The sequence below is a fragment of the Garra rufa genome, chromosome 14 (assembly GCF_049309525.1).
Source record: "Garra rufa chromosome 14, GarRuf1.0, whole genome shotgun sequence".
Taxonomy (NCBI): domain Eukaryota; kingdom Metazoa; phylum Chordata; class Actinopteri; order Cypriniformes; family Cyprinidae; genus Garra; species Garra rufa.
In genome coordinates, this window is record NC_133374.1 from 26,110,723 (window position 1) to 26,134,518 (window position 23,796).

The 23,796-nt window shown below is 40.4% G+C and overlaps 1 protein-coding gene across 1 annotated transcript; it reads right to left on the reverse strand.

Moving 5' to 3' along the window:
• Positions 1-45: 45 nt before the first annotated feature.
• Positions 46-18,488, reverse strand: LOC141284354 (angiomotin-like protein 1). The gene is made up of 5 exons (XM_073817352.1): positions 18,415-18,488; positions 17,519-17,635; positions 3,557-3,741; positions 1,401-1,799; positions 46-611 (listed from the first exon to the last, which is right to left on the reverse strand). The coding sequence occupies exons 1-5, from the start codon at positions 18,486-18,488 to the stop codon at positions 523-525; spliced, it is 864 nt and encodes a 287-aa protein (XP_073673453.1). The 3' UTR covers positions 46-522.
• Between the last annotated feature and the right edge of the window lie 5,308 nt (positions 18,489-23,796).

The following is a 23,796-nucleotide window of genomic DNA, read 5'->3' on the forward strand; positions in this document are numbered from 1 at the left end:
AAATGCATTAATACCAAGCTTATTTGCAGCACAAACCAACAAAGTTAAATAGCATTCAATAATTTAGTTGTACATAAAACAATTTAGTACTTTTTTCTTTCTGTAGATTTACACAAATACTATCTGAATTATACACAGCTTTGTGGAATGCACTTATGAGGCAGCTGATAAACTAAGACAGAATGCAACTTAAGATATTGTAAATAGGCCAAGCCAAATGTCATAGTCCATGACTGTTTCAGGGTCAAAAATGGACAGAAATAGAAATAGAATCAATTGCCAAATTCAGTATTTTGAAGGCACAATACTGAATTCTAGAATTTACTTTGCACTTCCTTCCTTTATTCCTTTCCGTAATCTGTACTTTCTGTCTGTCTGTTGTATGTGATCCATTACATTATACTAAATTTTTCTTTATGTCTTTGTTTCTCTTTCAGTCATCCTCATATTTTGTTCTTCACTTCCTCAGTCTCTCTTAAGTGCTGTTCTGTTTGTAGGAATGCTACTTCCAGGGTTGTTCTTTCAGATAAGGATCTCCACCAGATCTAGGTCAGGCAGGGGCATCTTCTGTCCTCGACCTTCTAGGCCTTTAGCCTTGCCGGATGGAGATTCTGCACGTAAACACAGTGTACAAAATAAATTTTTTAGTCATACCTTTTTTCAGTGAGACTGTTATACTGCACCATTTCTTTAGATACTAATACTATACTAGCATTAGATACTAATATTTTTTCACTAGAATGTTTTTGTCAATAAAATAATTTAACCATTTAAATCTTTTTTTTTTCTCAGTGGGGTCTTTAAGTGTGATAAAAAGGTCATTGTGACACCATGTACAAAAAGAAAATCAAGACATGTCAAACATCATGACTTGAATTTAGATCTCATATTTGTATGTTGTTTACAAATAAGCTCTGGATTCAGTGCAATAGATTAAAAAGCTTTTATTGTGTTTACTAAGCTTCTAACAACAAGTGTTCCACTGTTGCATTGTATTTTACTTTGCATTTTTGTGGTAAACATTAACCTTCACTGGGCAGAGATCATACAAAAAGCAGCCATTGCAACCCTGCTACTTGTCAGATCACAAGAAATTGTAGGAATTGTCAAACATTTGGTAGTAACAGTTATTATGGTAAAGGATCAGAGGATCTCACTTTTCTTCCCTATTGTGATGTCCAAGACTGGATAATGTAATGTTTTTGATGAAAGATTTTTTAAATTATGTGAATAGATTAATTATTTACAATAAACACTGGATGATTGAATAAAATCATAAGAATTAGAACAGTACATTTTAATTTCAGGGTGACTTAAATCCCTGAGTTGCACTGTGCCCTGTACATGAATGTATAGATACAGAAGTTACATTGTCAATTGCTTCTCTCTGCCTGTCTCACCTGTCTTTTCTTGTATTGTGGAGGTTGCAGCACTAAATGTCTTTGGACTCAGTCCTGTTTGACTGCTGCGGTCTCTGCTGGCAAATTTAGAATGAAGGGACAGGAGAGGAGTGGAGGGGAGAGAGAATGATAAAGGAGGCAGAAGAGAGCCAGATGAGGGCAAGGGTAATGTGGAAAAAGAAGAGGGAGGGAGAGAGGAAGTACTGGAGCGGGGAACAGAGGTCAATGAGGTTATTAATGAGGTGTTTGAACCTGCAGAGGCCAAAAAGGGAAGAAAAGAGGAAGGTAGAGAGGAGGAGAATGATGGAGGAAGAGAGGAAGGAGAGGAGGCAGGGAGAGATGAAGAGATAGAGACTGAAAGAGGGGGCAAAGAGGGAAGGTCTTTTCCCAGGAGTACATCTGTAAACAAAAACACAAACCATTACATGTAAGTAAAACCTCTAGTAGCACTGGTCACATTGCAGTAATGAGTGCCAAAAGACATTTACACTGCCGTTACACTGATTCATCAGCAAAGAACAATAGTGGGTGAAAACTGAAAGTGAATGATAGGGACCCATCGGACACTAATAAGGATTGTGTCCAAACAACACAGAGCTACTGAAGTTCGCAGTTCCCCCGGCAAACAGTAGCCCATCACCGGCTCAGATTTCGGCGACACACCGGCACAAGAATTACCACTTTTTTAGTAAAAAGGGATTAGAGAGAAAGGTTGAATACACATAAATTAAAATGCTTCTTTTAAATGTTACAGTTTTTATTTCTGTAATGCTTGTTAAAAAAATTAAAATGTAATATTGTAAATTTATGCTGTATTCACCCAAATAAATTGTTTGTCTTATATTTTCATCTGTGGGTGTTCTTGCTTTTAATTAAATGTTCATCTTTTGATTATTGCTGTAGCCTTAAGTAATTCTGTGTGTGATTTTTAAGCCAGCAATATAGTAATTTAATTTAAACAATAGTTGACTTAAAACAACCCAGCAGCTGTGCAAAAACATTTAACCCAACCAGCTGGGTCAAAATAAATAATGTTCTGTCCAATAATTACTCAGCGCTGTGTTTTTAATACAGCATTTTTAGAATGTATGTTCTGATAGCTGTATGAATCTATTCCAAAAATGATGGTGGTGAAACCCCAAAGAAATCACCCAATTCCTAGGTGTTCAGATTATTTTGCCCAACCCAGTTGTGTGTGTTTATATGATACATTATGGAAAAAATTAGGCATAGTACGGTAACACTTTACAATACGTGTGCACACATGTGCATTAATTTATGTTTAATTAATGCACTGATAATCACAAGTTAATGAAGAACTAAACAATTTATTAATGATTACTACATCAGCAACTAATGAACATTCTATATGATTCATAGATTAAGTAATAAATAAATTGTTATTAATTAAGTATGTCATAATGTATTAATTCCCTAATAACCAATTTTATTAACTAATAGTGTAAATTCATGTGTTAATTAGCAAAATGGGCTCAAGTCATGCATTTAAACTTCCAGTTGTCTGCTTTAATTAATCATTAGCTATAACTATATTACTTAACAATTAGTTAATATTTTTGTGCCCCAGTAAGTAAAGTCATAACATAATGATATCTTTGCAAATCATTAGCTAATGATTAATTAAAGCAGACAACTGGAAGTTTAAATGCATGGCTTCAACACATTAAGGCGCATAACTGACTAATTCTATATCATAACCACAATGACATATTACTTAACAATTAGCTAATAGTTTTGTGCCTCAATAAGTAAAGTCATAACATAATGATATCTCTGCAAATCATTAGCTAATGAGTAATTAAAGCAGACAACTGGAAGTTGAAGTACATAGCTTTGACCACTGTAGTAACTAACACATGAATTTGCACTATTAGTTAATAAAATAAGTCATTAGGGAATTAATACATTATGGCACAATTAACTAATAACAATGTATTGATTACTTAATCTATGAATCATATAGAATGTTCATTAGTTGCTGATGTAGTAATCATTAATAAATTGTTTAGTTCTTCATTAACTTGTGATTATCTGTGCATTAATTAAACATGAATTAATGCTTATTTGTGCACACGTATTGTAAAGTGTTACCCATAGTACTTTATTCAGAATTAGTGCATTTGTATATGGACTACCTTTCCAGCTTTGCTGGTCTCTCCGATCGGTCTGTGATGACTGACGTGTGTGTAGTCCACTTGCTATGGAAATGGAGGGCACAGAGCGTGCAGGACGCAGAGGGGCGGGATCTCGACGGGAACGCTGTTGTAGGACTTTAATCATGGCATCTTTCTCCAGCAACTGAGCATGCAAGTCCTTCATCCTGTGACATGCAGAGCAATTCTTTATTGCTTTATTTTAGACACAGTTATCAGGAACAATAAGATATCACATTTTTAAACCTCTGTGCATGGTGTTCATTGGCATTTTTAATTTTATTTATAGACTGAAAACTACAAACGTACAGATACAAGGTGAAGGTGAAGAAATATGTTGAAGCTCTTCTAAAATATTGCTATTTTGCTTACTTTAAGAATAAATTGTATCATATACTAAAGCGGTCTCAATATGGATCTCATCTTTGACCATAATACAGCTTAAATTTTTTTATGTACATTAGAATGTGTCATGTTTTGCTAAAAATACAATTTTTTTTTACCATGATTTTACATTACTTTAAACTACAAGGTTTTACCCATTTGTCAGCAAGAGACTTTTGTAAGAAAGTGAAAATCATTTAAAATCGAAAAAAAAAAAAAATGTGTACGATTATATATCAGAATAAGTATATTTTTACATACATGTTATGCTGCATGACCATGGTTTACTCTGAATAATGTTTTGCCAAAAAGGGAGAAAATATTTTCATTGTTCCCATTATTACAATGTTTTTTAGAATGATTCTGTACCAATAATTTTTTTTTAAATATTCCTAAGTAAATGATGGTGGAAGCAGATACTTGAATGACAACATAATTTGTTCCTCCAATCTTCAAATCATATACTATGTGATTAGTGAAAATCACTAAAAGGTGTGACTTTATCCCCATTGTACACTCTATGTGGAAAAGGCCTCCTCAATTAGGCTTCTTCTCTGTCTAGTGTAGGTGGGGACCTAACACTCCGCTCTCGGGGCGGAGTGTGCAGTCATACAAGGTTGTTAGGCCATCTTTTGCCTCCCTAGTGGGCTGCTCATATGCTTTCCTCACTGCGGGAGGATTACCTATGAGCCTGCTGCTCCCATATTAAGCATGTGAGTTCCCTCACATGATTTAGGAATTGATTACTCCACTCCTGGGGGTTCCGTTTACAGACTTCTCTCGAACGGAGAGCCAAGGACTCTGCGCAGTCATATCAGGTTGTAATGCCATTTTTTTTGCTTCCCTTTTTTGGCTTTTATGATTGAGCGTAGCAGCGCTACCCTCACTCTTGAGGGTCGCCTATGAGCACGCCGCTTTCATGGTGAGCGTGTCTGAGTTGAGTTCTCCACACCATGGAGCTCTGTGAGTTAGCCATACCAGGTTCTTGGGGCATTTTTTGCCTCCTCGTTAGGCTTTTATGGTTGAGCTTAGCAGTGCTCCCCTCACTCTAGAGGGTCGCCTATGAGCATGCTGCTCCCATCTCTCCTCTCATCTCTGAGAGTTGAGTGCTCTGCTCTTTTGAGCTCTGTGAGGTCTCTAGCCTCCCTGACAGCTTCCTTTGCATTTGAGCCTGGCATTGCTCCCCTCATTACAGGGTCACTTATGAGTTATGAGGGTCATTATGGTTGAGTTGGCGGTGCTCCACTCAACCCGAGGTTCTCCTATGAGTTTGCCACTCCCGGAGCTTAATCTAGGAATAGAGCTCCCTAGGTGCAAAAAGCTCCATGAGGCAGTCATACCAGGTCGCTAGGCCACTTCATGACCTTCACAATGACACTGAGTGCTTTCTAAAATTCATGTTTAGGCTGAGCATTCTGTGCACTTTCCAAAATCTATGGTAAGTGTGCACACTGAGCATCCTGCACACTGTAAAATCCTTTATGGTAAGGTTCATGTGCCGCCGGCATCGTACCTTTGGTTCAGGTCCCGGTTCTCACCTTCCCTCTTTATATGAATCTTTAGTGATACCATTAAAGTCTCCCATCTGACTGTGGGGGTATTTGCTACCAGCTCGAGGAATCTGGTGAGAGAGATCCTACAAGTAGCTTCTTGGGAAAATTAGGGGTAGATGTATTAGTCCACCTAGTTGATAGGCCAGGGTCTGGTAATATGGTGAACCTAGACCAGTGGTTCCCAACCACGCTCCTGGAGGCCCCCCATAACTGCATGTTTTCCATGTCTCCTTAATCAAACACACCTGATTTAGATCATCAGCTCATTAGTAGAAACTCCAAGAACTGAAATGGGTGTGTCAGACAAAGGAGAGATGCAAAATCTGCAGTGTTGGGGGGCCTCCAGGAACGTGGTTGGGAACCACTGACCTAGACACCTGGCCATATTCCCTTAAAGGAATCACATTACTATTTGATTCGAAGCCTTTGAGCTCTGCTCTGGGCTTTTACCCAGCCCTTAACAGGTAAGTTATTTTTGGGTATGTAGCTCAGGCCTTTGGCCGAAGGGGATAGTGTCACTGACAGCTGCTGATGCGTCCAAGGGGCGACTCCCATGGCCATGGTAGAGTTGGTACGTAGTGCTGTCCATGGTGCTTGGCATGCACTCCCCTCAGCATGGAAGGGAATGCCTCAGGTTACGCATGTAACCATGGTTCCCTTTTCTTGTTATGCCTTGGACGCAAGCTTCAAATGAAAAGGAGTACAGCCATAGGATGTCACTGGCCGATGTTATTGTTGTGATGAGACACTTGATTCAGACACGGGTCATGCTGAAGGTGTACCCCATAGCGACCGCTAGAGGATGCAGTGTCTCGTTCCCTTCTCAGGGAACCATGGTTACATGCAGAACCTGAGACATTTTCAATAGTTTTAAACAGTTTTTGTGTTTTTGGTTGAGGGATAATAATTTATTTGGCCCAACTTTATATTATGTGTCTTTACTACTATTCATTTACATGTATTTACATGTATTTACACTAAGAATTTACAGTGTACTTATTGTGTACTGTACAAGCATGTTCTATTGCAAAACTCTGGCCAAAATGGCATTTGCTTCAATTGAGGTTGAGATATGGGTAGGATGAGGGGCTGGAGTTGGAAAAACAGTGTAATTACACGTAATTTCATCCAGGTAATTTAAATGAAAGTAACGACGTGTATGCATACAAGAAGCGTATTGCATGCAGTGCACAGTAGTTGAAGACAACTAATATAGAAAAGCAAAGAATAAAAAAAATGGAATTTCTTACTTTAGTTACATTATTAAAGCGGGGCAACAGAATCACTTCTAAAATCATAAATGTAATTGTAACCCGTAACACCCGAATTTCTTATAAGTTGTTTATCAATGGACCAGTAAGCTCAGAAGTATAGATTCGTCCAAGGAGAGAGAATTTGCACAACAGTGAACAACTCAGACACAAGGTTTGAGGTAAGAATGACAATTTTGTATTTTGACAGTGACCACAGAAATAAAAGATAAACAATGTTGTGTCTCACACTAAATCTCAGTTTAGTTTGCATTCAATAGTAACGATTTATACCGTTTTCTTTCCTTACAGGGCGTTGTATGATATCACTTGTCAAGGTAAGTTGATATTTCCCTTTTTTCTTTCTCTTAGTAGCTTTCTCTTTGTAGCTGATTCACTCAGCTGACTGTTAAAGTTGTTTGTGATTAAACCTATTATCAACCTTTTCCCTTATTTAACTGATTTGTTCTCAATTTACTTATTTAACACTTTAAACATGTACCCATAAACCTCAAACAAAGTATTTGAAAGAATAAACTCCCAATAAACAAAAATACATTCAATCTGAACAATTCAAATTTTACCCAGAGTCCAATGCTCGTGATGAACACTCAAAATGATTTTTTTTTGGAAAATCAATCAGTTCCTAATATCAGTCCAGGAATCCAGGAGTTGATGAAATCCAAAGTCTATGCCGAAATAGGAAAAGTGATATGAAATTTCACTCCTACCATTCAAAGAAGAATAAGTGCAATGTTGGTGTTCTTTCAAAACAGGAAGGTTCAAAGGATCCGGTTAACGGGTGGCTCGCCAGTCCAACTCTGCCTTTACGCACTCAGAAGAGTTGAGACGGTCCTCAATCCAGAAAGGGTTCACACTTCACTCAATTCGCATCCAGAGCAGACAATCAGCAGCTGAACATCAACAGACTTTCACACAGAACAACCAAGGAGAAGAAAAAAAAAACCTGGCCTTGAAAACAAAAGGCCAAAAGAACAATTAGCACTTTACAATATATGCATTAATTCAGTTTAACACAATTTTTAAATAAACAGAACCATTTACATCCATTTAGTACTGTGTGCTTAAATTCCTTTGTGTGAGTTCTCTTATTTGGTATTACCTTTTTAACAGCAAAAGCATTTCAGCTAAATCCTATACAATCATTTGTACATTTATCTTGTTTAACACACAAAGCATGTTAATACTGGTATTTCACACAAATGAACATTATTTTTGTCTCTACTTCACTCTTATGTCTCTTTTCATCATTTATACCAACCCAAACAAATGGTTAATTTATGAAACTCAATTTTAACAAGACTTTAAACCGTAATGAAATGAAAATAAATGAAAATTGCATCAACTCACCAAGGAAACTCATTCAAATGTGCTTATGAAACAGGAAAAACCCGATGGCAAATGGCGGATGATATATATTCTCAGATGCACTTCTCTCTCAATCGTCTTTATCAACTTAATCGTTTATATTCACTTCTAAAGCACAGAATCTCCCGGAGCAGCAATGGACATCTGCTCCCGTCTCAAGTTCACGAAGAAAAAGAAAGATCTAGAACGCTCTGCGTTGCGAAAATGCCGCGATAGCGGAAGACGTAATGACGTCATTCAAAACGCGATTTCATTGGATACTACTAAAATCCTAAATGTTTTACTTTTATTTATATATATATATATATATATTCATAAATCGTTATTTTAATCACAGGCATATATTTAATCTGGCAGCATTTGTTATTTTTACTTTTGATCTTATTATTTGCTCTATTATTCTGTCTCTGCTACTACCCACTAGTAACCTGGGTTACACTTTCCCCCTCTGAATTCAGGCACGTCCTCGGGCATGCATGGGGTTGAATTGTCACTACAGAGGGCAAGGTACTCGGTACACCAAAGGGCTGATCACTGGTGAATGTGGGCTCTTCCAGTGAAGTGGTAAGTGCAGAGCTCAACCCTTGTAGTAGGGACTGGATGACCAGTGTCAAAGGATTTCCTAATTTATGATACTCAAGTTTATTAGGAGGTCCACACTGCCTTTTAGAGCGTCTAGGGCCACTGGCACCTATATCATCATCCATGGCTGGTGGGTCACATGAAACATCTTTGGTAGGTGGGGTCTGAGCTTCATCATCCACAGGATCTGATTCCAGCACTCTTCCACTGGTCTCCACTTCAGCCATATCTCCATCTCTTCCAGACTCAACTCCATCGGTGTCAACATCAGCAAGGTTCACCACAGGTATGTGATTCTCATCATCATTATCTTTTTGATTTTCTGTTGAGACTAATTCTAGTCTGGTGTCAGTTAAACTCTCCTTTTCAGGGTTTACAACAGCAGAAGAGGATTCGAAGGACTCTACTTCAGGTACGGTTCCTTTTACAGGGTTTACCACTACAGAGGGTGATTCAATGGACTCCACACCAGGTGAGTTCTTTACAAACATGGGACTTCCTGAAGAAGGTAAAACAGTGGTTGTAATGAATTCCAACTGGCGTCTTGAATTTCCAAGATGAAGAGAGTCGTCATCAGATTCTGACTGATCACTCGATAAATGTTCTTGGTCGGCAGCTTTGAGAGCAGAAAGAGATCTAGTTCTTGGCTTATGTTGAACTTTTGGGGAACCTAACTCTTCAATTTCATTCACTGATAAGAATCCACAAGGTCGAAGTAAGTCACGGTGTAAAGTGCGAACTGGACTGCTCTTTCCCTCAGGCTGGACTACATACACTGGGAGATCTCCAACTTTTCGGACGACTACATAGACATCTGACTCCCATTTGTCCGCTAGCTTGTTCTTGCCTCTCAGTCTCAAATTTCTCACAAGGACTCTATCTCCGACATCGAGGGTAGAAACAACCACATGTCTGTCAAATCTGCGCTTGTTACGTTGAGCCACTTTTGCAGCATTCTTAATGGCGATCTCGTAGCCTTCCCTTAAACCATCTTTCAGATCCCTCACATATTGAGAGTGAGACTTGGTAGATCCATTCACTGGTAGGCCAAATGCTAAGTCGACCGGCAGCCTGGGCTGTCTACCAAACATAAGTTCATAGGGAGTATATCCAGTCACATCATTTCGAGTGCAATTGTACGCATGCACCAAAGGTTTCACAAACTCCTTCCAGCATGATTTATTTTTGTTTTCAAGAGTACCCAACATTTGGAGAAGGGTTCTATTGAATCTCTCCACTGGATTTCCTCTCGGGTGGTAAGGAGTGGTTCTCACCTTGCGTATGCCTACAATTTGACACAGCTCTTTGATCAGGCGCGACTCGAAATCCGGTCCTTGATCGCTGTGCAGTCTTTCCGGAAATCCATAATGTACTAGGAAGTTTTCCCACAAGCATCTAGCCACAGTTTGCGCCTTCTGGTTTCGGGTAGGCACAGCCACTGCGTATTTGGTGAAGTGATCTGTAATGACTAATATGTCTTTGGTGTTACTCTTATCTGGTTCTAAGGACAAAAAGTCCATACAGACCAACTCCAACGGCCTGGTAGTCTTGATGCTCACCATTTCAGCTGCTTTCTCTGGGAACGCTTTCCTACGTACACATCTTTCACATGTTTTGATCTTCTCTTCCACAGATGATGACATTTTTGGCCAAAAGAATCTGGTCCTGACCAGGTCAAGAGTCCTTTCCATGCCCATATGTCCCATATCATTATGGAGACTCTTCAACACAGTTCCTCGCAAGGCCACAGGTAAGGCTAATTGATAGAGTGTGCTTCCTTGATCTTGCCTCTTCCTGTAAAGCAGTCCATCTCTTAATTCTAACCGGTTCCATTCCCTTGTCCACAAGGTAACAGCAAGAGACTGGTCCTTTGAAGTGGAAGGCTTCTCATTCCTCTCCAAACAATCAATGATGACTCTAAGATCAGGATCCATCCTCTGCTGCTTCCTCAACTCCTCATTGGACAGGTAAGGAATAACTGGAAGACCATGCTCACTTTCCTGTTCAAACTCATTAGGTAGGACGTCCACATGCAATGCTAAGGACTCAATCAGAGCAATGGAAGGACTGGACAATTTGCTTCCATCCGAGAATTCTCCAATTTGATGTCTGTCACAGATGGCTTTTATGGCTTCTGGCAGGATAACAGAATTCTCATCTCCAGATTCATCCAAATGATGAAGGGTAAACTGTTTTATCCTCTCCCTCTCTTTCTGGGATGCAGGGTCATCCAAAAGCTCTCCGTGTGGACGTCTAGAAAGCCCATCCGCGTCACAATTCTGACTTCCAGCCCTGTACTGGAGCTTGAAGTTGTAGGTGGACAGACTTGACAACCAGCGATAACTGGTAGCATCCAGCTTCGCAGACGTCAGAATGTAAGTCAAAGGGTTGCTATCGGTTACAACCACAAATTCCGCTCCATACAGGTAATCGCTGAACTTCGATGTCACTGCCCATTTAAGAGCTAGAAATTCTAGCTTGTGAGCTGGATACCTGGTTTCACTTCTAGTCAATCCTCTGCTTGCAAATGCGATCACCCGCATCTGTCCTTCTTGTTTCTGATACAAGGCTGCCCCGAGCCCGGTGGTACTGGCGTCAGTATGCAGAATGTAAGGAAGCCTTGAATCTGCAAATCCCAAGACAGGGGCAGAGGTGAGTTTCTCAATTATCATGTCGAAGGCCTGTTGACAGGACTGATCCCATCTGTCCCCAAATTCTTTTTTCGGGTCGAGATATTGTTTACTTTTGTTATCTTGTCTCAGACCTTTTTGAAGAGGCGGATACCCTACTGTGAGGTCATTTAGCGGTTTGATTATCTTTGAGTAATCCTGAATGAACCTCCGGTAGTATCCAGAAAACCCCAGGAAAGATCTTAATTCCTTGAGGTTCCTAGGTCTTGGCCAGGTTTTAAGGGCCTCGATTTTCACAGGATCGGTTTCCACTCCGTTCTCAGATACAATATGACCAAGGTATCGAACAGAATTCTGGAAAAACTTGCACTTTTCGGGTGACAGTTTCAGTCCATATTCCTTTAGCCGTTTTAGAACGTGCAACAGCCTCGACTCATGCTCTTCCAAACTTTTAGAGAAAATTATCAGATCGTCGATGAAGACCAACACCTCCTTCCTATTCAAATCACCCATACACCGTTCCATCAGCCTCTGAAATGTGCTTGGGGCATTTGTGATCCCCTGGGGCATTCTATTAAACTCCCAGAACCCCAGGGGACACACAAAGGCAGTCTTACACTTGTCAGCTTCCTCCATCTCGATCTGATAATACCCTGACTTTAAGTCGAGGACAGAGAACCATTTTGAACCTGTCAACACTGAAAAAACTTCCTCCAAATTTGGCAGGGCATAAGCATCTTTGATGGTTTGTGAATTGAGCTTTCTGAAGTCAATACACAAGCGTACAGAGTTGTCTTTCTTCCTTACAACCACTATGGGGGAAGCAAAGGGAGATTCTGACTCTCGGATGATTCCAGAAGCTAATAGATCCTGCAAATGTTTCCGTACCGCATCAATGTCCTGAGGATGGATGGGTCGAGGCCTGTGTTTAAAGGGGGTCTCATCATCAAGCTTTATACGGTGAGTGACTTTGTCTGTATGTCCATAATCTAAGTCATGCAAAGCAAAGACTTCAGGCATGGAATTTAATTGATCTAGTATCCGTTTTTTCCATTCAGGTGTCAAAGGAGAATCTCCAAAGTTGAAATTGAGATTGGTATGAACAGGTAGTTTTTCATTCACAGTGCTGGAATTCGTTTGTTCACTCTTCACTACCTCTTGCACTGCCCGCATTTCAGCAATTATAGTTCTGGGATGGATTGTAATGTCGGTCTGGGTTTCATTCTTTAGCACAATGGGTAGCTGGTGTTGCCTCTTGGAGGGTAAGGTATGCAAACAGCTGGCAACCAGCAAACCACCAGGTAAGGCAGGTGAAGTTGGTGACTCTAAAGCTACCCATCTCTCAACTGGAGGGCAGTTAACCAGAACATGTCCGTCAAGGACAACTGTACATCCAGCAGGTACTAACTCCGGAACGTTTCCCTTGAATCTCACCCAGCCTACTACATCAGCATTGGCTTGTCTATGTCTTACTTCCAGAACTCTTTGCACTGCACGGTAACCATGGAAGTTAGATTGAGGGAAGGATGCAGGTTGCTGGACATAGTTACAGTAAAGGGCATCTAATGAATTGGTGCCAATCAGAACTTGAGGCATGTTCATCAAGTCTGGAACTACCAGGGCTAGTGTAGGTACCTCTGCCTCTGTTCCAAGAAACTCTCTGGGAAATTTTAGAGTGATTTCCACATATCCGAGATAAGGCACTGTTTGTCCATTTGCCCCTTCCACCTCCAGTAAGTTATCCAATGACTTAAGAGGACAATCTGACAAATGTTCCTCGTAAAATGACCAGGGAACCGTGGTTACCTGAGATCCTGTGTCCAGAAGGCAAGAGACCCTTTTTTCACCAACAGTAATTTGGGCAGTGCACTTCACTCCCACTAATCCTCTCGGTAAGTTCCTCAAGTGGAATGTGTCACATGTGTTTTGGTTGAATGGGTGTCTTGGTTTTTTAGGGCAATTCTTTCCTTGTCCAGTCTCTGTATGCCCCTCTACAGAGACCATCCTCAGTTTAAAGGTTTCATATCTGCAACGTGGTAGGCATCCCACTGCGCTTGTCGCTCCCTCAGTTTGCGCCTTTTCTCTGCAACTTTAGTAGGATCCGGAGGATTCATACAGCTGTTGGCAAGATGACCGTTTTCCCCACATCTGAAACAATACCCTGGACGGGGTCTGCTATCGGGCAGTGCACCATCTCTAGACCACTCTGTTGGGCCTGACTCAGGTAGCGGGGACTTGGTGCGGCTTTTGGACTGAGGGAACTTCTCTGAATTATTTCTGTACATCTCAGGAGCAGTCATTTGAACCTTCAAGTCAGCGATCTGCCTCTTTAAATCAGCAATTTCGGTTCCTTCCCTATCACTCTTAATTTTTGAAGTGGCTGCAGTTTGCAAGGCTGTAATCTGGGCCTGTAACTCAGCAACAACTTTTCTCAGTGCACTCACCTCATCTGGTTTGGCATTTTTTGCTTTATCCTTCTGACATGAATGTTTTTGCAGAGCAACAACTTGAGCTTGAAGTTCGCAGACTTGCTTTGTGAGAGATGTGTCAGCTTGATCATCTTGCGTGTCAGATGGATGTGCAGATATCTGGTGAGTTGACAGTCTAAACTTTGAAGGGGCAGGACAGTGCTTGTTTAGCCCTAAATGCTTCCGCATTCTCTCTTCCTTGGAAGCGTTTTTATCTTCTTCTGTGCGGATAAGAACTACTAATTCTGCAAATGAAGGAGGGTTGACTTTTCTCCTTTCCAGCTGGAGGTCAGCAATTAGGGCACTGTCCCAACACCCTCGACAGAACTGCTTAAGAAGACAGCGGTCTCTCTCACTTTCAGATATTCCACCTCGTCGAATGGATGTGCTTAAGAGAACCTGCAATCTGTGCAGGTAAGTTGAAGGCTTCTCACCATTGTTTTGGAGAGTGCTCATGAACCTGGCTAGCAACTCATCTCCATCTTCTACAGAGCCATATACAGACTCCAACAACTCCAGATATACTGCAGGTAGACTGTTGGGTGAAATATGTTTAACAATATCTGCTGCTGGGGGAAGCAGACTGTCAAGAATTTTCCTGGTCCTATACAAGTCAGAAATAGAAGGATCTGTCAGTAGAAGGTCGACACTTGCACGCCAAGTGTCAAAGTCTGGTTCGTTAACAGGTCTAGGGACTTTTCCAGAGAAGGACCTGAGACGAAAAGAAGTATGATGTAATGGAGCAGTGTCATTGGTTCGGACAATGTGCTCAACTACTACCTTCTGTATGCTGGGAGGATCAATTATGTCCATGGTAAGTGGGGGATGGGATGATACAGTGACTGTGGGATTGGTAGTACCAGAGCTAAACTTTTCCTTGGACAGGTTTTGTGAGTTTGGGGATTCAACATTGTGAGATGGCAAGTTTCCTGATGGAGCAGTTATTTGTTCGGTGGTCATGCTCTGTGATACAGCTGGGGAGAACTGTCCATCTGGTGAGCCGACTGTGCTGCTATCACGCAATTGAGAATCTGCTGCATTTGGGTATTCAAGCCTTTCACCTGAAGAAGGTGATGGTTCAGCAAGAGAAGGGCCGAATTTCATCTTCAGTAACTCTGTCTGGAGTACTTCCTCAATTGACTTTCCACTAACACTAGCAATGTTTTGCAATTCTTCCAGATACCCCTTAGCGGCACTGTCACTAGCAACATGAGGGTAGACGCAGCTTAAAGCACGCACACTAAAAGTGATACTAGGGTTTGACATACTAACCACTGATAGGGGCAAAAGGGGCATCAGTGTTTTCATTGGAGCGTTATAGGTAAACTCTATGATAGCATGACGATGGAACTCACAGTTTGGGTCATCAATGAGAAGGTTTCGACTAATGCTGCCATATCTCAAAAGCCATGACTCTAAGTCTGCATCTGCCTCAGTCAGTGTTAAACCACCAACAATTACTGAGTTTGAGATGTTTACATTCTCTCTCTTTATGATATCCATGATGTTAAAGTTCTGTCCAATATGTTATCTTTCTTGTGGACTCAGCTGCTTTAATCAGTCACTATTGTTGCAATCTCTCTCCTGGCTGGGCTCGCCACTTTTCGTATGTAACCCGTAACACCCGAATTTCTTATAAGTTGTTTATCAATGGACCAGTAAGCTCAGAAGTATAGATTCGTCCAAGGAGAGAGAATTTGCACAACAGTGAACAACTCAGACACAAGGTTTGAGGTAAGAATGACAATTTTGTATTTTGACAGTGACCACAGAAATAAAAGATAAACAATGTTGTGTCTCACACTAAATCTCAGTTTAGTTTGCATTCAATAGTAACGATTTATACCGTTTTCTTTCCTTACAGGGCGTTGTATGATATCACTTGTCAAGGTAAGTTGATATTTCCCTTTTTTCTTTCTCTTAGTAGCTTTCTCTTTGTAGCTGATTCACTCAGCTGACTGTTAAAGTTGTTTGTGATTAAACCTATTATCAACCTTTTCCCTTATTTAACTGATTTGTTCTCAATTTACTTATTTAACACTTTAAACATGTACCCATAAACCTCAAACAAAGTATTTGAAAGAATAAACTCCCAATAAACAAAAATACATTCAATCTGAACAATTCAAATTTTACCCAGAGTCCAATGCTCGTGATGAACACTCAAAATGATTTTTTTTTGGAAAATCAATCAGTTCCTAATATCAGTCCAGGAATCCAGGAGTTGATGAAATCCAAAGTCTATGCCGAAATAGGAAAAGTGATATGAAATTTCACTCCTACCATTCAAAGAAGAATAAGTGCAATGTTGGTGTTCTTTCAAAACAGGAAGGTTCAAAGGATCCGGTTAACGGGTGGCTCGCCAGTCCAACTCTGCCTTTACGCACTCAGAAGAGTTGAGACGGTCCTCAATCCAGAAAGGGTTCACACTTCACTCAATTCGCATCCAGAGCAGACAATCAGCAGCTGAACATCAACAGACTTTCACACAGAACAACCAAGGAGAAGAAAAAAAAAACCTGGCCTTGAAAACAAAAGGCCAAAAGAACAATTAGCACTTTACAATATATGCATTAATTCAGTTTAACACAATTTTTAAATAAACAGAACCATTTACATCCATTTAGTACTGTGTGCTTAAATTCCTTTGTGTGAGTTCTCTTATTTGGTATTACCTTTTTAACAGCAAAAGCATTTCAGCTAAATCCTATACAATCATTTGTACATTTATCTTGTTTAACACACAAAGCATGTTAATACTGGTATTTCACACAAATGAACATTATTTTTGTCTCTACTTCACTCTTATGTCTCTTTTCATCATTTATACCAACCCAAACAAATGGTTAATTTATGAAACTCAATTTTAACAAGACTTTAAACCGTAATGAAATGAAAATAAATGAAAATTGCATCAACTCACCAAGGAAACTCATTCAAATGTGCTTATGAAACAGGAAAAACCCGATGGCAAATGGCGGATGATATATATTCTCAGATGCACTTCTCTCTCAATCGTCTTTATCAACTTAATCGTTTATATTCACTTCTAAAGCACAGAATCTCCCGGAGCAGCAATGGACATCTGCTCCCGTCTCAAGTTCACGAAGAAAAAGAAAGATCTAGAACGCTCTGCGTTGCGAAAATGCCGCGATAGCGGAAGACGTAATGACGTCATTCAAAACGCGATTTCATTGGATACTACTAAAATCCTAAATGTTTTACTTTTATTTATATATATATATATATATATTCATAAATCGTTATTTTAATCACAGGCATATATTTAATCTGGCAGCATTTGTTATTTTTACTTTTGATCTTATTATTTGCTCTATTATTCTGTCTCTGCTACTACCCACTAGTAACCTGGGTTACATAATGTTAACACAAGGATAGTTATGAGTTTGTGGCACTTTTTTTTTAAATCTGCCAAAAAACTGATAAAAAGAACCAAAGCATCTATAAGAAGACCTGACATTATTTGCAAGGCATTTTTCTATCGATTATCTTAATTTAATATATTATTAATAATATGTATAATGCCATTTTTGTAGGTAAATATATTATTATTATTATATATTAAAATAATATATTGAAGATTTTCTGCAAAATAATCGCATACATTGGAAACACTATATCTACATGTACAGTGTATTTATATGAGCATATGTTTATTAGCATTCACCTTTGTTCCATTTCCTGGCAGTGACGACTACTCTGGATTCTGTTCTCATCCTCATGCAGCCACAGTGAGCAGTCACTGTAACTGCCACTGCGAGAATGCTGGATTATAGTTGTATCTCTGAAAACAAATAAACATACAAAAAAATCTGTCACCTTGTGGGAAATCAAAAATAAGTTGACTTATAAAGAAAATCACAAAATTGTTCATACTTCAAAGACTTATGCCATTATAAAACATTATTGAAAATAAATATTTTCTTAATTTAAATAATTTTATAGCAGAATTGTGCACTTTTTGCATTAATAAACGGATAGCATGGAAAATTCATTATCATGTATGCATTGGGAACATTTTGACCAATTAAAACCATGCTAATGCAACATGAGTAATTTGCAATAGTTTTATACTGTTTATAATGGTTTTTTTTGTTTTGTTTGTTGTTGTTTTTTGCAACACATTTGGCAAATTATAGTTGATGAGAATAAACACTTTCTTATCTGACACATAAGGCAAGCAAATTAAAGCAATAGAAAGCCAAGTTTTCTGACACAGCAAAGCCTAGGGGTACCTTTAGCGTCTTCATAATAAAGCACTGTTCCCCTCCAGGAATGTCGAGCTGCGTCGAGACGCTTTGGGAACACCTCCAGCGTGACCACACTCTGAATCACGTGTGTAATCAGTCATGATGACGTCACCGACCAGGAAGCTTAAAAGCATGTTCGGTGAGAACAGCGTTAGCTTTCTGCCATTCAGCAAGTGCTCTGTGTCCTGTTACTCTTCGTTTTTCATGCACAATTGCGTACATTTTATTTAGAGAGTAATAGTTTGTCTTGTGTTACAATGTCTGTCAAGGGTGAAAGTTATAAGCAGTAACATCACAGGCCAAGCCGACAAGCCGAACCGCAGAAAAGCAAGTTGGATGAGCACTTTCTGCGGTCTCGGCCACCACCTCCTCGCCGAAGCCTTCCATTTTTCCCTGACCTCCACACTGAGGTGTCGAGGTCGTGGGGAAAGCCTTACTCTTTGCGGCTCTACAGCCCCTCCGCTGTTCACTATGCTAATGTGGCGGGGCTGTCTGAGCATGCGTATAAGGCGATGCCCCAGGTGGAACTGACGCTTGCGAGCTATCTGTCTCTCGAAGCAGCATCGTCTTTGAAGGCTACGGTGCTGCCCTCCAGAGCATTAAAAACAACTTCGGCACTGGTGGGCAAAGGGTATGCGGCGGCAGGTCAGGCTGGTGCATGTCTGCACACCATGGGGGTCTTACAGGCGTACCAAGCCGACCTGCTCAAAGAGCTGGATGAAGGCGAGGGGGCTCGGCCTGAAGATATTGCCGAGCTCCACAGAACCACTGATTTGACTCTCCGTGCCACCAAGGAGACCGCCCGCGCCATCGGCAGGTCTATGGAAGCCATGGTGGCCATGGAGAGACACCTTTGGTTGACCCTGTCCAGCATTAAAGAGAAGGACAGGGTCTTCCTTATGGACGCCCCGCTCGTGCCTTCGGGTCTGTTCGGCGCCGGCGTTTCAGCGGTTCTTGCCTCGCTGTGCTCCAGCTCCCGTGTGCCCCCGTTGGTAGAGATTGTGTGTCTAGGCGGCGCTCTGGGCCGGGCCCTTCTAATCCCAAGACTGACCTGAGGGTGGTCTCACAGGCTAAGAAGGGCTCGGCTAAAAGGCCCTGATGGTCGTGGCCCAGGGCCAATGAGGACAGCACCCTCTGGGGAAGAGCGGTTAACACCTCATCATATGGTGCCCGTCTCTCCTCAGTGTCCTCAGGGGATCGTCTCGCCAACCCTGCCACCCTTGGTGCTTCAGAGCTCAGCGGTCCCCGGCGAGCATACTTCTTGTCTACTGCCCGTTATCGTAGCTGGATCTCAGTTTAGAGCTCAATGTCGCCGCATCACGCTTGCGACGGATGCGTCCCTCACTGTTTGGGGAGCGGTCATGAGTGGCCGCTCAGCCCGAGGTCTGTGGAGGGGTCTTCATCTCAGGTGGCACATCAATTGCCTGGAGAATTGACTTTCTTCCTGTGTTGGTGCGCACCGACAACACAGCGGTGGTCTCTTACATCAACCACCAAGGAGGTCTGCGTTTGCGCCCCTTGTACAAGCTGGCGCACCAGATCCTTGTGTGGTCCCAGGGGAAACTCCTCTTGCTGAGAGCAGTTTACATCCCTGGGCATTACAACTTGAGAGCAGACATCCTGTCGAGACAGGGGCCGAGGTCCGGGGAATGGATGCTTCACCCCGAGGTGGTGAAGCAGATCAGGAAAGTGTTTGGCCAGGCTCAGGTGGACCTCTTCGCGACTCTAGAGAATGCACAATGTCCCCTCTGGTACTCTCTGAGTCATCCAGCTCCCCTGGTCTCTCAATTGAGGTTGTTGAGACCATTCTCCAGTCCAGAGCTCCCTCCACGAGGAAACTGTACGCCTTGAAGTGGAAGCTCTTCACTTCTTGGTGCGGAGACTGCCAGTTTGACCCAGTTACAGGTACAGTGCTGGAGTTCTTACAGGCCCGCCTCTCCGCCGGGTTGACCCACTCCACCCTGAAGGTCTACGTGGCGGCCATAGCAGCTTACCACGCCCCTCTCGGAGGCTCTTCATTGGGTAGAGACCCTTTAGTTACACGTTTCCTCCGCGGTGCGCTGAGGTTGAGGCCTCCAGTACGCTCTCACGTCTCTACTTGGGACCTGGCTGTGGGGCTAGAGGCTCTGTGTAAGCCTCCATTCGAGCCTTTAGAAGAGATATCTGATTGTCTTCTCACTCTTAAGACTGCTTTTCTGTTAGCTATTACTTCCCTTAAGAGGGTTGGGGACCTTCAGGCCCTTTCAGTGGCCCCTTCTTTTCTAGACTTCTTCTATAAAAAGCATTCTTGTATCCCAAGATGGGATACCTTCCTAAGGTCCCCACCATTGCACCACGCCCTGTCGTACTACAGGCTTTTCATCCTCCTCCCTTCAGGGAGCCCGGGCAGCAGAAGCTTAATTGCATACGTCCACAGAACTGCCCTGTGGAGGAAGGCTGACCAACTTCTGGTCTGTTACGGCCCTCCGAGGAGAGGCCGCCCTGCTGCCAAGCCTTCTTTAAGCCGGTGGATCGTGGATGCCATTGTTGTAGCATATTAGTCCTCTGACCTTCCCTCACCTCTGGGAGTTAAGGCTCACTCTACAAGGAGTATGTCTGCCTCTAAAGCCTTTCTTTCGGGCCTATCTATTCAGGATATCCGTAACGCTGCGGGTTGGTCCACTCCCTTGACCTTTACTAGGTTCTACGGCCTAGATCTTCGAGCCTCTCCTGGGGAGAGGCAGGGACGTTTTCCTCAGTATGGTGGCGTGGGCATCTTGTTCCCAAAGCGTCTCAACGCAAGTAGTGTTAGGATTTACCACCTGTCAAAATTTTTGATTGATTGACAGGTCATGACCTTTGTGACCTTTCCCCTCCCCTTTCGTGACCTTTCGTGCCCTTTCCCCTCTCCCTTTGTGACCTTTCGTGCTCTTTGACCTCCCCCTCGTGACCCGCTAATGATGTCCAGATGTGCATGAATAGACATAATTAAAATTCCGGAGATGACCTGTGACCTGCTAATGATGTCTTTAGAGGTTATATGAAGATTAATGATAGTTGAACTCTGACCGGTGAAATTGTAGCAATGCAGGGTCATTTTTGAAGATTGACCTCTCCAGGCATCCGGCGACCGCATGGCGACCACATTTCTTCAGGGTGTGAGATAAGAAAGATGTGAGATTTATATTTTTTATTTATATACAAGAATAAATGACATTTTATATATATTCAATTGTGTGTGTGTGTGTGTGTGTGTGGTTATACTTGTTTATATGATTTATCAGAACACATTTTTGTATGCTTATATGGTTTTATGTGGTACACTATAATTATAAATGTTGTTTATGAGGATGTCTTTTGAGCCATTATAATTAAAATACTTACAAACATATATTTATTTAAAATATATATATGTTAATGTAAATATGAGCTGTAATCATTACATCTATGGACCAACCCTTATAAAAATCATTAGAGTGTGTAAAGAAAACCAATATCTATGTACATATACATATAGCATCTTGTCATTATAAATCTAGTAATGTACTAATACAAGCAATAAAATAAAAGCTTTGAGGTTAATGAAAAAAGTATCTTACATTTTTTCCAGAGAGCAGGGTAAAACACAACTTTATGTTACAAGTATCCTGTATCAAAAGGACTGCTCGCAGAATGCACATGGTTTAAGTAGAAAATTAAAACCAACTTTTGAGCACTGGGGCTGTGGATGTTCTCTCTCTCACACACACTAGCTCTGTGACTCTCTCTCTCTCTCTCTCTCTCTCTCTCTCTCTCTCTCTCTCTCTCTCTCTCTCTCTCTCTCTCTCTCTCTCTCTCTCTCTCTCTCATTCAATCATCCAAGTCGTATTCTCTGTTATATGTAATGAATATAAATAAATAATGTGATCACACACAATATAAAACAAAACATTTACACTAGTTTTAGGTTGTTAAAAAAAAAAAGTACATTTTTCCAGGAGCAGGAAAAAGAGATTGTTAAGCAAGATTATAAACACCAAATGTAAAAAATAAATAAAATAAAAAAGTTTATATATGTGACCCTGGACCACAAAACCAGTCTTAAGTCGCTGGGGTATATTTGTAGCAATAGCCAAAAATACATGGTATGGGTCAAAATTATTGATTTTTCTTTTATGCCAAAAATCATTAGGAAATTAAGTAAAGATCATGTTCCATGAAGATTTTTTGTAAAATTCCTACTATAAATATATCAAAATGTAATTTTTGATTAGTAATATGCATTGATGAGAACTTAATTTGGACAACTTTAAAGGTGATTTTCTCAGTATTTTGATTTTTTTGCACCCTCAGATTCCAGATTTTCAAATAGATGTATCTCGACCAAATATTGTCTTATCCTAACAAACCATATATCAATAGAAAGCTTATTTATTGAGCTTTCATGTGATGTATACATCTCAGTTTTGTAAAATTTAACCTTATGACTGGTTTTGTGGTTCAGGGTCACATATTTTAACAAGCCAAATGATAAGGGATATTGTGACCCCCGACATGTCTGGACATGTCAAATGTTTTATGGAGGTTTTCCATAGACATAATTCAATTCAGTTTACCATTTTTATTTGTTATACGCTATTCGCAGAAAATTTAAGTTTCTACATTATAATGAGAAATTATTAAATTTACATTATTGTAATACATTTTATACTGTATCTCCCTCTAAACATACCCATCACAGTGAAACTTTTCGTTTTTATTCTTCATAAACAACATTTACTTTAATGTATAATTTAAAAAGCTGTTATGTGCATCAGATATGGGTAATAGTTTGGCACGGATGCAGCCCCTAGTGTTTTGCTCTCTTTAAAATGCACAATAGGTTATTATGTGCGGACACATGTGAGTCTTTCAAGAAGAAGCCCCATCCATGATGCCTTTGGGGCATGCATGCTGTGATATTTCCTCACAGAGGATGACTAGCACAGAGGCCATTGTTCAAAATACTGATTCAACAATTAATCTAAAGTGAGGAATTTAGATGAAATATAAAATCTCAAAGTGTTTGTCATGTAAGTTTATAAACATTAATGTCAAAATAAGTAAAGGAACCTTTTTATTTTAACAGACCAAGCTATAAGGATTATTGTGGACCTCGACATGCCTGTACATGTCAATGTGATACTGCATCAGCCCCTAAACCTGCCTAATCACAGTAAACTTTCTCTAGTTCTCTATTTTTAATAAACATCATTTAGTATATTTTTATAAAGTTTTTACTGTACAAACTGAGCACCTATACATCACGAAAAAAATCAACATACTACCATGTTTAATAAAATATTGTAAGTAATCTAAATGATTATATTAGGACTCAAGACATTTCATCATAAATCACATTTACGTTGTTATATCAGTGTAATATCCAAATTATTATAAAAATGTGTTATCTAAGTGACTTCATTAAAAGACAAAATCTTTTTTTTGTGTGTGTGTTAAGTAACAAATATGTTACTACAGCTAAACAAATCATTATTCAACATTTAATTTTATTGAACTTATAAAACACATCATTCACTTATTTTAAAGATGATATTAAACAAAATGAGATTATATGTAATGTACTCTACAAACATAAACATTTACATTACTTTTAGGTGATCATAAATATAAAACATAGTAACAAACATGTTACTACAGCAAAACAAATCATTATTCAACTTTTATATTTTTAAGT